This window comes from Myxocyprinus asiaticus, chromosome 8 (assembly GCF_019703515.2).
Source record: "Myxocyprinus asiaticus isolate MX2 ecotype Aquarium Trade chromosome 8, UBuf_Myxa_2, whole genome shotgun sequence".
NCBI lineage: Eukaryota > Metazoa > Chordata > Actinopteri > Cypriniformes > Catostomidae > Myxocyprinus > Myxocyprinus asiaticus.
The window spans coordinates 37,316,714-37,333,483 of record NC_059351.1 but is presented as its reverse complement, the minus strand read 5'-3'; the positions used below and the strand labels follow the sequence as shown (position 1 = coordinate 37,333,483).

At 41.2% G+C, this 16,770-nt stretch overlaps 1 protein-coding gene across 2 annotated transcripts in view; it reads left to right on the top strand.

The window, feature by feature from the left end:
* LOC127445445 (vascular endothelial growth factor C-like) overlaps window positions 1–16,770 on the top strand; it is a 91,199-nt gene that overhangs the window by 47,931 nt on the left and 26,498 nt on the right. For both annotated transcript variants that reach the window (XM_051705526.1, XM_051705525.1), the window contains exon 4: window positions 2,910–3,049. In XM_051705526.1, the coding sequence (XP_051561486.1) occupies window positions 2,910–3,049 (140 nt within the window). The remainder of the gene's footprint in view (window positions 1–2,909; window positions 3,050–16,770) is intronic.

Here is a 16,770-nt window from a genome sequence, read left to right as displayed (position 1 = left end):
TGGTAAGTTTGATTTTTCAATTCATGACCCCTTTAAAAAGGACAAAGATCCAAGCGAATGTAAGAGTTATCGTCCAATTTCCCTGATCCAGCTAGATGTAAAAATGTTGTCAAAAAGTTTGGCTAACCGATTAAGTAAAGTTATGACATCTCTTATACATATAGATCAGGTGGGGTTTATTCGGGGCTGCAGCTCTTCTGATATCATTAGCCGTTTCATCAATATTGTATGGTCAGTGGCGAACGATCACACTCGCGGCCATTTCACTTAATGCCAAAAAGGCATTTGATATGTTAGAATGGGATTATCTTTTTAAGATTTTGGAAATATACGGGTTCGGGAATACTTTTATTGGATGGATTAAGTTACTTTATAGATACCCGGTAGCGGCGGTACAAACAAATGGATTAATTTCAGATTATTTTACTCTGGATAGGGGTACCCGGCAGGGTTGCTCTCTTTCCCCAATATTGTTCTGTCTTGCCCTGGAACCATTAGCAGCTGCGATAAGAAATGAAGATGATTTTCCAGGGGTGGTGGCAGGAGGTATGGTGCATAAGCTTTTGCTTTACGCAGACGATATTTTATTATTGGTCTCCGACCCCACTAGATCTATGCCTTGCCTCCACAGAATTATTAATTCCTTTTCTAAGTTCTCAGGTTACAGAGTCAGTTGGTCTAAATCCAAAGCTTTGGCTCTGACAGCGTACTGCCCAGCGACGGCTTTTCAGCCGGGCATCTTCCTGTGGCCCAAACAGGGCATTAATATTTTGGCATTTTATTCCCAGAAAATATTTGTGATTTTGTTAAGAGTTCATTTTGACCCCTTAATAAAAATGTTTTCGAGCGATGTGGGCAGGCGGGCTTCATTACATTTATCTATGATTGGGAAGGGTAATGTTATTAAAATTAATTGTATTCCAAAATTCAACTCCCTGCTACAGTCTCTCCCTGTGGATGTCCCCCTCTCTTATTTCAAGCAGTTTGATAGCATAGCGAAGTCCTTCATTTGGAATGGTAAGCGTCGCAGATTACATTTCAATAAGTTACATAGGCTGATTGACAAAGGTGGGCTAGGCCAAGCTTTTGTTTTATTATTATGCATTCAGTCTCAGACATTTGGCTTATTGGTCGCTTCCACCTGAGAGAGCCCCTCCCTGGTTTTGTATTGAACAGGAATTTCTTGCCCCTATTTCACCATTGCAAAGCCTTTCTATCAAACTAGCCGGAGAAGTTAAGTTACACCCCGTTATCTCGCATTTGCACTCGGTATGGACAAAAGTGTCCAGAGAGTTTAATTCGGACATTTATTTAAATGTTGCTTCGAGCATATGGCTGAACCCAGAATTATGTATTAATAAGTCCCCTTTCTGCTGGTCAGAGTGGATTGTGATGGAGGTTAATATGCTCGGTGACCAATATGAGAGTGGAGTGTTGAGATCCTTTGAAAATTTGGTTCAACATTTTGGGATTCCCAGATCTCAGTTCTTTAGATATTTACAGCTGTGCCATCTGCTTTGTACTATTTTTGGGAGTAGTATACACCCCAGTAAAGTGGCAGATACTCTGGGCGTGGTGATTACTGCTTTTGGAAAAGGTCATGAGGCATCAGTGTATTACTCTCTGATATTGCAGAGTCTGAGGAACGGAGCTTCAACTTCTATCAAGAGATTATGGGAGAAAGATTTAAACTTGGTACTGGAGGAGGGAGTGTGGGCTAGGATTCTAAAAAATGTCAAGTCTGTATCTAGAGATGCAAGGGTGTGCCTTATGCAATTCAAGATTTTACATAGATTCTGTTGGACCACCTCTAGATTGTATAGGCTTGGTCTTAAAGACACACCCACCTGCTGGCGATGCCAATCAGATGATGGAGACATGGCCCATGTTTTTTGGTGGTTTGCTGAGATCCAGGTATTTTGGTTGAAGTTTCAGAGTTTTGTGTGTGGCGTGTTGGGCACTCGGGTTTCGATTTGCCCCAGACTCTGTGTTTTGGGCGATGGGGTGGTCATCGATATAGGAGATTAATACACAAAAAATTGGGTCCTGACCAGTGTTATGACTGGCAGGCAGATTGTTTTAAGGGGATGGAAGTCGGCTGGAGCGCCCTCATTTCGGGAGTGGTGCGTGGAGATGGGGAGGGTTGCAGCTTTCACGGAGGTGTGGTGTAGAAGGCTGGGTATCTGGGATTCATTTGATGGGAAATGGGGCAATTATTTGATGTTTTTGGGGGACTCTCAGGGAGGGACTGTGGAGAGAGAGGCGTAGTTTTAGATGTTTATGATTATATATATAATTTCTTTATTTATTTAATATTTTTGTGTGTGTACTTATGTGAGACCATGGGGATGTTCGTTGGGGGTCGTGGTAGGGTAGTTGATTAGGGAGGGGGAGGGGTAGTAGTGGGAGTTAAATGTTGATTCATTGTATATATGTTTTGTTTTTCTTTGTCATCTCTATGAATCAATAAAAATGTTAATCTTAATAAAAACAACCAGAAAGGGTTCAATTCTGCAAGTATGTGGCCATTTAGCATCACACTCCTGTTACAACCACTCATGATTGCAAATTCAACATAAACGTCATGGAACATTTCCCCATAGTTGGAGGAAGTTTTGATTTATTGGTCTAACAATATTTGCCTGCCTTGCAAGTTTTCTTGCACAAGTTCCCCATTTTTGCATTACCATTTTGTTTGATGAAACACACAATTATTTTTATTTTTTTTATTTTTTGCTGAACACCATTAGACATAAACCATTCATGACTCTTGTCACTCTGACATGCAGCACAGAAAGCCTTAAAGTTTAAGTAATATTAACATTTAGTTTCACATCTTTCATCAATCAGTCTGCAACTTATTGGGATTTTAATTGAAAATGTGTCATTTTTTCCTTTTTATTCTACAGCTGTTTGAAATTACAGTTCCTGTCAAGCAAGGGACCAAGCCAGTTACCATAAGCTTTGCAAATCACACTTCCTGCAGCTGTCTATCAAAACTGGACGTGTACCGACAACGACACTCAATCATACGAAGGGCATTACCAGAGTAAGTGTTCACACTCCCTGAGCCCTAATTATAAGCTGTGTACTCCAAAATCTATTATGTCAATGCTTTGACGTGTTACATTTCTACCTTTGGAGTTTTCACTTATTTCTCTGTTGATTTGAACATTCCAAGAGAGCTTGGAATAGAATATCATTATTGGATATGAATGATTATTAGAACACCACTTTTCCTTTAAAGGAATAGTTTACTCAAAAATAGAGTCCACTGGAGTCTTATGGATAACATTTAAACCTTCAAAGTTCTGGCCAAAATTAAATTGCATTGTATGGACCTACAGTGCTGAGATATTCTTCTAAAAATCTTAAAAAGTCTAAAAACACATCTGTGATGGCATGAGGGTGAGTAAATAATGAGAGAATTTTCAATTTTGGGTGAACTATCCCTTTAAAGGTGGAGCACATATAATGTTCTTAAAGTCATTATTCACTATTCACTTAAGTCTTCTATCATCAAAAAAGTGCTGAGTTGTGAAAATGTGTGCACGTCTATATAAGAGATAAAATATTACACCGAGATATTCAACTTAATGACATTACTGTCTTTAACACTCCTGTGGTCTTTATAAATGACCCAAACCTTTGGTCCTCCCAGTCATTTTTGACTGAAAAGAGCAAAGGTGTAACACTTTTTTTTATTTTTTATGATGATGATGATGATGATGATGATGATGATAATGATAATGATACAATTTCTTCTTCTCTGAAGTAATAATAATAGAATTATGCACTTCTTTGGGATTTTATGCTATTTTGATCTTATTTGCATGTAAATTTCTCCATTTTATTTTATATTTCTATATTTTGCAAATGCAAATAAGCTAATTTACGAAACTTTAGTACAATAAAAACCTACACTTCTATCATTTGAAACATGAAGAATTATGAGAATGTGCCTTAAACTGGTGGCAGATTGCTGCCATCTGGTGAACAAAATATAAATAACATGACTTGAAAATCATGTTGTGGCAATAAAGGCCCGTAGATGGCTGCAGTGTTCTATGCAGCCCTACTGTGTAGTCTGATTGCTTGTTGTAACCTAATTTTAGATTTTATCACAAGTAATGCATTTGGATATATATTTAGACATTATCAAAGTATTATTTCTCAAAGTTCAGCATTTAAAATTTATTTGAAGTGTCAGTTTTTGCAGTTAAGAGAAATGAACTGCAAAATTGTGAAAATTAAATTAGAATACAAAACAGAAGAATTAGAGTAAACATTTTGCAATTTCAAACTGTCTATAGCAACAAAATAAAAAAATGCAAACATTTTCAAGTCAGTTAGGTGAACAGCAATCATGAACAACAATAAATGCATAAAAAGAACAAACAGTAAACAATTAAGAACAGTAAAGAATGATGTCTTTATGCATTCATGCATCCGTGGCATTGTGTAGTTATGATGGCATGTATCTTGTAGATGGATTTTTTGCACTGGTTTTAATGTCCCTTGTGAGACAGTCCGCACAACTTTTGAGGACATTTTTTTAGTTTACAAACTGGTTTTTACAAGGGTATTATGCTATAAATGTGGTTTATGAGGACATTTCTAGTGTCCCCACAATTCAAATCGCTTAAAAAACATATTAAACAATGTTTTTTTGAAAAGGTAAAAATGCAGAAAGTTTTTTGTGAGGATTAGGTTTAGGTTTAGGGGATAGAATCTACAGTTCGTACAGTATAAAAATAATTTTGTCTATGGAGAGTCCTCATAAGGATAGCCATATCAACGTGTGTGTGTGTGTATAAGTGGGTGTGTATGTTTTGCACTCCGGATGTTTTATAGTCCCACCCGTTAATTTCTGTGTGTGTTTTTCTGCATTGAGTTTGATTTATTGATTGTATTTGACAGATCGAAAAAAAAAAAACAATTCTCTGTTTCCCATTTATTTTCAATGTTTGGTCAATTTTGACCACAAAGACAAAAGGTGCCTCTTTTTTTTTTACAAACACTTAGACTTATCGAATCATGCCCAATATTTGTTGTATGTTCAGATGGCAAGTGGAAGAAAAGTCACCATGTCTTGTGTCGCTTAGATAAAGGAAACAATTTGTATTAAATCAGCAAAAGTGATTCCAGTTAAAAATGAATGAAGACCATAGGAGGGTTAAAATGTACTTATGCTCTGTGCAGCATCTCATCAGCAGTATCTACACTGATGTATGTATTTTGGATGTAGCTGCACCCAATGACAGTAGCTCATCAGATTGATTTTCATATTGGTAGTGTGGTATGGCTTCCCATTGTGAAGGCTGATGGAGAACTTCCTGTTCATCTGTTGTTGTAGGAATTTCGTCAGAGAGGAAAGTCCCAGTAGGGAATCTTAATGAACTTACCATGCTATGTGTTGGCTTGATTAACTAATCATTACTGACAAGTGATTTGTTAAGCATGTATTTTCTGTGGTCTGATGGCAAAAAATAAATAAATAAATAATTCTCCTGGCAAAACATTACTGCCTATATTCTTGATCAACCTTTTTACATTTTCTTGCTCAACTAATGTTGGGGTGGTGGCAGCTGACTGATCAGTGCTGGAAATACATAATTAATGGATTTGATCCCAGGTATTTATGACCCATGAAAATAATCTTGATCTCTTTGTATCACCTTCAGTGTATTCACAGTAAAACACTTAATTTGAAAACATATAAAAAAAAGAGATACAATTATGATCCTGAGTGATTGTAAGAGTAAAGTGCAGTATGTAAAAATTCAAAGGCTTGGTATGCTTGCAGAGGTCCTGGATTTGATTGCAAACACACATACCAGGTGTGAATTAATTGGAGTGAATTATATTGCCCTCTGGAATATTCAATAAAACATAAGGTAAATTATGTTCCCTTACGACTCAGTACACTTGACATTGCGTAGCTATGCATATGGGAGTGCCTTATTACACTATCTAGTTGAAGCCTCTCTACAATAACGTCAATATTCTAATATTGGCTATGGTGTTTGAGCCCCACCTGTTTTGGCACGAAACTGTCTGCTATAAAAACAGGTGCACAAACACCATTTCCTCAGAATTTCTTCTTTCAAGACAGCTATCATCTCTTATCTAGAAGCCCTCTACCTTCGCCGTCGATATATACGTGAGTCAGTGGGCGGAATCTTCGCGGGAATTCTCCGTTCCCCTGCAGTGCTCTGGCGACCATCACATTGCCTCACCGGTTGACGCTTGCTGGTGAACGGGCCTCAGCATCCTGATTCCCTGCAGTGCTTCGGCAGGGTTCGTGTATCCCTACAAAGCAATTGTATATTGTATATTAATTTATATATTTATATATCTAAAAGATTCACTTATGTGTTCGCATCTTTTTAAAGATGTCGTTCCGTAAGTGTTCCTAGTGCGAGAGACACATCCCGTCATCAGATCAGCATGAGAGCTGTGTTTACTATCTGGGCCGCGCCCACGCAGAGACAGCTCTCATGGAGACAGACTGCCATCACTGTGAAGACATGAGTCTCAAGACGCTTTGCTCATAAATCACCCTCGTTCTGAGGGATGATTCAGCCTCATGCGCCCTACCACCCACCTCTTCTGTGATACTCAAGGATTCACACGAGGAGGCACAACAGGGCCGCAAGGTCGAGCAGGATGACTTTGAGGTGGTCCTTATGACGGCACACGCCCCACGAGCCTCTCAATCTCTACAAAGCACATGTTTTCTGATACACTATGTGCGAGACGATCTCCGGCCTTCTGAAAGAGCAGGCGGCCAGGTCTCGTGCAGCGGTTCTGACGCTGGGGATAATAATGATGATGTCATGTCTCTCGCTGGTCAGTGGATGATGTTGCCGACCCTCCCCCCAGCGAGGGAGAGGAATGTGCATGCGCCACTGACAGGGAGTTGCTCTGCTTCCTTACAAGGCCGGTCAAAGAGCTTCACCTTGAGTGGTCTCCCCCAGACAAACATGAACAGTCTCGCCTCGATGAATGGTTCCTGTAGTCCAGACGCCTTCAAACGGCAGTGTCCCGCAGATCTGCCCCATTCTTCCCCGAAGTTCATAACAAACTGTTTAAGTCCTGGCGCATGCCCTTCTCGGCGTGCTTGCACAGTGACGCCATCCTCTTTAATGTGGATCATGGAGAAGAAAACAGTTACGCTCATCTACCCCCTGTGGAGGATACGGTAGTGGCACACCTCTGCCCATCGAGTAACAGGCCGTGGAAATCACGCCCCATACATCCTTGCAAACCTTGTTGACAAATGTCCGCACTGGTGGGAAAAGCTTATACAGCGGCAGGACAAACTGGATCAGCACTCCACGCAATGGCGGTGCTCCAGGTATTTCAAGACAAACACGGCTTCGATCCAGAGATATTCATAGAGCTCCGCACCGCTACAGACTTAGCGCTGCATGCCACAAAAGTCACTGCACAGGCTATCGGCAAGTCCATGGGCAAACTGGCAGTTCTGGATCGACAAATATGGCTGACCCTCACAGAAATGAGTGATAAGGAAAAAGACCTTCTGTTTGATGCTCCAGTGACTCCAGCCAGCATCTTTGGCAGCTCTGTAAATAAAGTTTGCTGTGCGTTACGTCGCGACTCAGCAGCAGTCACTGTGGCCATGAGACACTGTATGCCCAAATGGAGTATATCACAGCCGATTTGCCCTCCCTCTGTTTCGAGCCAGCACCCGACTAAAAGCCCCATACCTGCTGCCTCACCGGCACCTGTGTATCACAACCCTTTGAAGCGGAAAGCAGAGCCCACGGTTCCCTCCGGGTCTGCTCTAAAAAAGGCTCGATTGGAGACACAAAACACTGTTCCCCATCTCCCCACTACTGTTTGTAGGGAAAGGAATATTGTTGTTCACATTATTGTTCAAAATGTTGTTTCTGTGTCTTGCCCTCAAATAAATGCAATAAAAAATGCAATAAGTGCAAAAAAGAATACAGCATTCGTTGCAATTGCACGAGATGCTCACACATTCTCAAAAAAGAGCCATTTCCTCTTCAAAGTACACACATTATGCGCAACCGCTCTCCTATAGTGAGTGTCACATCATATACAGTGAGCAAATCAAATTGCCCTCTGTCCCATTACGTGGATGCGTGGCGAGCCCTAACGGGTATTTCAAAATGGGTGCAAAAAATGATTAAACATGGTTTTACGACACAATTTGCACGCCGGCCACCCCATTTCAATGGTGTTCTGTCTTCCACGGTTTCGTCTGAAGATGCGCCAGTGTTACGAGCCGAAATACACAATCTCATCGTGAAAAACGCAATAGAGATTGTGCCAAATTGTCAAGCACAAAAAGGGTTTTACAGCCATTATTTTCTTGTCCCAAAGAAAGATGGCGGACTTCTGCCAATACTGGACCTGAGACATTTAAATCACGCACTCATAAAGCACCCATTCAAAATGATTACTCAGAAACGGATCTTATCACATGCATGCCCACGTGATTGGTTTGCGTCAATAGATCTGAAGGATGCGTCCTTTCATATCCAAATTGTACGACATCACAAGATGTTTTTGAGATTTGCGTTCAAGGGAACAGCGTATCAATTCAAAGTCCTGCCCTTCGGACTGTCTCTGGCTCCTCACACATTCACAAAGTGCATCGATGCGGTTCTCGCCCCTCTGAGACTGAGCAGTGTACGCATCTGACTCAAAATGGCACCGAGTATGGCTGCTGCGTTGTAAGCTCCGACACAACATTGCAGTTTTTTGTTTGTTTTGTTTACAGTTGTTATGTTTTTTGTCTTGGATGTTGTCTGCCTTATTGTATATGATAGACAAATACGTTTGGACATTGGTTCTGCAATTGCACACTGAAAACCGGACTTCGAATTCCTCAATTCGAATTCCTGCTTAATGCACGGACCTCCGCTTTTAATACCGGGAACGCAGAGGAGCATAAACAAGCCAGTTATGCCCTCCGCAAAACTATCAGAGCAGCCAAACACCAGTACAGGGACAAGATTGAAGGACAGTTCAACACCACCGACTCTAGAAGCATGTGGCAGGGAATTAATATCATCACGGACTACAAAGGGAATAAAAACTCCGCCGTGAACACTGCTGCCTCTCTCCCGGATGACCTAAATACTTTTTATGCTCATTTCCTCGCGGAGAGAGCTCTTGTGGCCGAAGCTACAGAGGTTAGTTCACTTTCCGTCTCTGTAGCGAATGTAACCCGATCCTTCCCATGGGTGAATATCCATAAAGCTGCAGGTCCAGACGGCATTCTGGGCTGTGTCATCAGAGCATGCACGAACCAACGGGTTGGTGTTTTTACGGACATTTTCAACCTTTCCATCTCCTTGTTTGTAGTCTCCACATGCTTCAAAATGTCCACCATTGTGCCTGTACCAAAGCAATCCAAAATCACTTGCTTAAATGACTGGCATCCTGTTGCTCTGACCCCCATCATCAGCAAATGCTTTGAGAGGCTAATCAGAGATTACATCTGCTCTGTGCTGCCTGCCTCACTGGACCCATTGTAGTTTGCTTACCGCAACAACCACTCCTTTGATGATGCCATTGCATCTACACTACACACTGCTCTCTCCTACCTGGAAAAAAGGAACACTTATGTGAGAATGCTGTTTGTAGACTACAGCTCAGCATTCAACACCATAGTGCCCTCCAAGCTTTATGTGAAGCTCTGGGCTTAAACAGCTCGCTGTGCAGCTGGATCCTGGACTTCCTGTCAAGCAGATGCCAGGTGGTTAGAATGGGCAGCAACATCTCCTCATCACTGACCCTCAACACTGGAGCCCCACAGGGCTGTGTTCTCATCCCACTCTTGTATTCCTTGTACACACATGACTGTATGGCAACACACAGCTCCAATGCCATCATTAAGTTTGCTGATGATATGACGGTGGTAGTTCTGATCACTGACAATGATGAAACAGCCTACAGAGAGGAGGTGCACACTCTGACATACTGGTGTCAGGAGCACATCCTCTTCCTCAACGTCAGCAAGACCAAGGAGCTTGTGGTGGACTTCAGGAGAAAAGACAGAGAACACAGCCCCATCACCATCAGTGGAGCACCAGTGGAGAGAGTCAGCAGCTTCAAGTTCCTCGGTGTCCACATCACAGAGGAACTCACATGGTCTGTCCACACTGAGGCCAATGTGAAGAAGGCTCATCAGCACCTCTTCTTCCTGAGACGGCTGAGGAAGTTTGGAATGAACCACCACAACCTCACATGGTTCTACACCAGCACTGTAGAGAGCATCTTGACTGGCTGCATCACTGCCTGTTACAGCAACAGCAATGCCCACAATCGCAAAGCCCTGCAAAGGGTGGTGCGAAGTGCCAGACACATCATCGGAGGTGAGCTTCCCTCCCTCCAGGACATATATACCAGGCGGTGTGTGAAAAAAGCTCGGAGGTTCATCAGAGACTCCAGCCACCTAAGCCATGGGCTGCTCTCACTGCTACCATCAGGCAGGTGGTATCGCAGCATCAGGACCTGCACCAGCCGACTCCATGACAGCTTCTTCCCCCAAGCAATCAGACTTTTGAACTCTTGATCAAACACAATGGACTTTCATTAATTATATTCTCTCTTAACAACACACTGGCAACTGACTATCAACCGACTATGTCAATACAGTACAATACAACCTACTGTATATTTTATATATACTTTATATACTATTTTTATTGTATGTGTATTCTATATTATGTGTATGTGTATTCTATATGGTGTGTATTGTATGCTGTACATTGTATGTTATTATTGTGTTGTGTAATTATGTGTATATTAATTTTGCAAATTGTGTTGTGTAAATCTGATGTTTATTGTAAATTGGTATATGTGTCATGACTGCTATGTTGCTCGGAACTGCACCCAAGACTTTCACCCACTGTTGAACTTGTGCATATGGTTGTGTGACAATAAAAGTGATTTGATTTGATCTTGAACTACCTTGATGATTTGCTCTTACTGGTGCAATCAGAAGCTTTGTTATGCCAGCACAGAGACTTACTGCTTCAGCCATTCTACAGTGTCTGTCTCAGATCAAACTGGGGAGAACACTTCCACTGAAGCTGTTTCAGAAAGCATTGGGATTTATGGCGGAGGCATCCCACCTATAAGCTGTATCCCACCACTGTATAGCTGCTATAGCACCATGGACAGCTCCTACGTTTTACCAGCAAGGTGTCGCGCTGGGGCATGTTGTCAAGTGGCGCCAAAAGCTATCAGCTGTATTTCTAGCCTTAAAGGATTTTCAGTCAGAAATAGCAAACTGTTATGTCCTGGTTCGCTCAGACAACATGACAGTTGTGGGATATATAAACCACCAAGGCAGAATTCAGGAAACTTGTTTAAACTGTACTGAGGATTTGGGAAAAATTTGGCAAAGCAAAAATTTATCTATTTGCCTCAGACGCATCGCCTCCTCCTATGGAGCGAGCATCATCTCCTCTTCCTGAGAGCGACATATGTCCCAGACCACCTGAATTACGACGCGAACCTACTGTCACATCAAGGGGTGATACCAGACGAATGGAGACTTAATCCTCAAACTGTACTGAGGATTTGGGAAATATTTGGCAAAGCAGAAATCAGTTTATTTGCCTCAGTGGAGAGTGCCCACTGTCCCCCCTGGTATTCGAAGTCCCAAGCCCCGCTGGGAATGAATGCAATGGCGCAATATGCATTTCCCCTGGTATGCCTTATTCACATATGCAAAGTCCGAGAGGACAAGGAAACGGTTCTATTAGTTGCACCGAAATGGCCCAACCAGCCATGGTTTCCAGAAATGCTGTACAGCTTACCATGGGAAATACCACTGAGGAAGGATCTCCTCTCTCAGGCACAAGGCACAATCTGGCATCCCCAGCCCCAGCTGTGGAACCTGCATTATGCCAGAATTGACACGTTCATTCATTAACACCATTTTACAGGCCAGAGCACCATCCACGAGACGCTTCTATGTGCTAAAATGGAAGGTGTTCACTGATTGGTGTCTATTACATGGCAAGGAACTAAACTGCCCCATACATTAAATTCTAATGTTTCTTCAAGAGCGAATAGACGCAGGACTCACCCCATCCATGCTCAAAGTGTATGTGGCAACTATATCTGCGTATCACACACATGAAGCCGGCACCTCTATAGGCAAGCATGATTTAATCATAAAGTTCCTTAAAGGTGCAAGATGATTAAACCCACCTTGGCTGGCTACAGTCCCGACTTGGGACTTAACTTTAGTCCTAAAAGCTCTCACAGGGTCCCCCTTTGAGCCTTTGGACTCTGTTGAATTGTGCATGCTCTCCGTTAAGACCACACTACTGCTGGCTCTGGCCTCAGTAAAATGGGTAGGTGACCTGCATGCACTATCAGTCGACAATTCATGTCTAGAGTTTGGCCCCGGTCTTTCAAGAGCCACTGTCAAACCCAGGAAAGGCTATGCACCCAAGGTCCTAACCATGCCCTTCAAAGTACAGGTGGTTCACCTTCAGGCCTTCTTCCCTCCTCCATTTAATTCGGCTGAGGAACAATCATTTGTTATGCCCTGTGTGGGCACTACATGCATACGTTGCCAGTTCAGACTGTCTGATCAGCTCTTTATATGCTATGGAGGACGCACAAAAGGAATGTCCATCTCCAAGCAAAGGCTCTCTCACTGGATTGTCGATGCAATTACCCTGGCTTATGAGTCGCAGGGTAAGACTTGCCCAATTGGTGTTAAAGCACACTCAACTAGAGGCATGGCCTCCTCATGGGCATGGATGAATGGTGTGTCCTTACAAGACATATGTTTTGCAGCAGGATGGTCCTCTCAAAACACATTCGCAAGGTTTTACAACCTAGACGTAACATCTCTTTCTTCACAAGTCCTCTCTGTTTAGAGCACTTGCTATTCATTGGCCAAATACATATATACTTATGCCCTCCCCTTTAAGTACGGCTCCCCATCATTTGCACAACCGCCTGCATTCAGGCTGTTCTAAATTACCATAAAGTCACAAGCACTTTCATTATAAATAAACTCCATTCCCAACTGGGTTCATAAGGAGTTAATTCATACTATATGACTATAGTTCATATATATTCGTTATGAGTGCTCTCCTCCTGGCCAACATGAGGATCACTCACTGCAGCATACTCATGTCGGTCACGGTCCCACAAGACTGTGGCACCATGTTTCCTCTCTGGGAAGTTATGTCGTGTAGTGCGGCGTGATGGGATTCTGTTCCCCAGATGCATAGCTATGCAATGTCAAGTGTACTGAGTCGTAAGGGAATGTGTCAGTTACGTACGAAACCACGTTTCCCTGAGATGAAGGGAATGAGACATTGTGAATGCAAGCCGCACTACAAGAGTTTTTGAGGCACGAGCGATGCGCTCCTTGTTCTCAGTCAGAAATTCTGAGGAAATGGTGTTTGTGCACCTGTTTTTATAGCGGACAGTTTCACGCCAAAACAGGCGGGGATCAAACACCATAGCCAATATTAGAATATTGCCGTTATTGTAGAGAGGTTTCAACTAGGTCGTGTAAGAAGGCACTCCCATATGCGTAGCTACGCAATGTCTCATTCCCTTCGTCACAGGGAACCGAGGTCACGTACGTAACCGAGACGTTTTGTAAACCTCATTCAATATAGACGAGTGAAACAGGACATTATATAACATTTTATTTTGCTGTTTGGGCAGATCTGGAGGCAGGAAAACACAACACCACAGTCTTGATTCCTATCATCAAATATTTTCATAGAATAAGGTTTTCATCCCTATGTAATTCCCTTTTTGTAAATGTTTATCATTTCTATCCTCCCCGAGAATGGAGGATTAGCCTTTTCACCTATTTGTGACAGAAGTTGATGTGCTGAGGAGTGACTCTCTGGCACACACACACTCAGAAAAAAGGGGAGAAAAAGAATGAAAAAGATTTGTTAATGCATGTTTTGCGTGCAAAAACAGCGTCTGTTTTTTTCTTTGTGGAAAGATGTCTGCAAGGAAAAGTATCGATCCCACATGTGTGCCGATGGAAGCCAATATGTTACAGCATTGTTCAGAGATCTATTTGCAAACAGCAGGGGAAACCACACTAAGGTACTGCCCGTGCTGAATTGTGACGCATGACTCATGCCAATGAGGCACTCAGTGACACGCTTTGGAAACTGGCCTGTACACGTATTCTACAGTGCTGCAGTTGCCAACAGCATATCTGAGTTCTTTGTTTGTTTGTTAGTAATAAGTTATTCAGCTTTCAGATAGAACGAGAGGAGTGTTGCGTCAATGATGAAATATATACTAGTTGACAACTTTTGGCAGATTCTTTGGGGTGGGTGGGGAGGTGAGGCGAGGTTAGTCAGCAAACCCATATTTATTAATGGTGTTGACAAACAAGAACCGTTTAAGTTAATCAGTTGACTTCAATAATTCAAGATGTTAAAGGGATAAATCACCCCAAAAAATGACACCATTTACTCACCCTGATGTTGTTCCAGACTGGTATGACTTTCTTCCATGGAACATAAAAGAAGCTGTTAGGCAGAATGACACCATTTAAAACAAACTGGAGTGAATTTCACTAAACAGTTGAGCCTCTTTTGTGTGGGGTATTTCGGCACAAAAACCTGCATTCTCTTCACTAACCACCTGCAATCTAATTTAAGCAGGCACAATCAGTGCTGCGTCTTCAGTATTTTAATTAAGTAATTGTCATTCCTTTCCACACAAACACGCCTCCTTTTAGGGGTGCAAAATAATATTGTATCATTGAGAGCCCGGAGAGGCGGTGCTGATGCATATAGGTGGATTTGCTATGCAGAAACACAGCAGCAGCAAAGTTGCACCTTTTGCTCAAGCCGCTAAATAATATTGGAAAAATGTACATATAGCGTAAAACCAAAGGTCAGGTTCCTCTCTAGTTTTTTTTTTTTTTTCACCTCTAAATAACATTGAAAGGACTTTTTCTTTGCTACAGTCACTTTAGCTTGCTCTGTGGGGGCTTTAAGACATTAAGCAGAGGTGGAAAGTAACTAATTACATCTACTCTAGTTACAGTACCTGAGTAACTTTCACATTTTTCAAAAAAAATTTTAAGTATAAATAAATAATAGTACTTTTACTTGAGTTGATTAAAAATGAAGTATTCAACTTCACTATAGTTATTTTTCACCACAATTACAAAGTACAAAAAAAAAAAAAAAAACATAATATTTCTGAATTTATGGGAAAAAGGAAGTTATAAGCGCTAAATCTGTTTATAAACTAAAATGCGCTGTGTGTGGCACGACTGAAGCACGCAGGGCACAGCATCGTGAGCACAGCATCTCGCATAAACCTCTGCCAGTGTCCTCTCTTCTCTAGCTTCTCCAAGACTTTCTGCCATGTCACTATACAAGAACTGTAATACTGTGATTTTCTGCATATTTCATTTTATTCTGGAAAGGAGCCATTCATTCAGGTATGAGGGAACCGTCTGAACACGTTTAACCACTGATCAAACTTCACTTGTTTTAAGGTAGGCAATGTTTTAACTGTGTCAAACATTAACACAATGTAGTTTGACATATATGTGGGGATATCTTGTTTACTTGCTACTATATGTCTAAAACAAACTTTTTATATACCTTAAAAAGATACAATGCCAATAGTGTCAGAAATTAACAGGGACTCGGAGCAAAAATGCCACAGAATCTTACAAAAATATCCCAGAAATTCAATGAGTTCCCATGTTTTATTAATAATATCTGATATAGTTACAATTACATACATTGCAATCTTCTTTTGAATTTTCACTGAACATAATTTTTTTCCTGCCGTCCGGTTCCACGCACCATTGTGTGCACAGATGGGCTCTCCACTTCTATCAATCCACATCAGTTCAGTATTGTACTCCCACATTAAATTCCATAACTGTTTGCCCCTCTTGTTCAAAATAAACTGTCCTAGCGAGTAACACTCTTGCTTATGGTACTGTATTGTACTTACCTGCCCTGTCTCACCTGCTAGAGGCCAAAAATGCGCAAGGGATGGATGTTATATAAAGAAGGTATGAGAAATCACAAAATGCTACAATTTACTTAATAATAATATCTCAATATGTTAAATAACCATGATGTTAATTAAGACTTTATTATTACAATTGCAATACAATAATACATATACAGAACAACCACTTTTAGTGTTTGAATCAATCATATATCTCACTAAACACAGTGTGAAATGTTAATTTTTGCCTTATTTTATTCAGTTGGCATGTAGGAGTTGATGACAGTTTGCTTAATAATCTTATTCCATATCTGGATAATTGCTACAATATCATAGAGGATAAATGTCCTCCTCTATGATATTGCATTATATTAGTTTTGCACTGTATGTTAATTTAATAGCCAAAATACTTGGACATACGTGAATGAGAATAAACCTGATATAGGAATATGTTTCAGTCACAATGCACATTATGTAGTTTAGAGACAATTTAGAGACATTTTGAATGTTACAAATGGCTATTTCTATTTAAATACATTTTGTATTCTTAAAATGTTCTATTTGTCCAAGAATCCTCTTGCAGCAATGCAGGTCTTTGGCATTTAGAAGCTGCTAGTTTAGGACCTATGAGGAGTCTGTTTCTCAAACTAGAGACTGTGATTTACTTATGTGCATCTGACCGTCCACTTCCCTCTCTATAGTGGTTAGAGATAATTTTTTCAAAACAGTAATGCATGGAATAGCCTTTATCTCTCTAAAACAATAGACTTTAGGAGA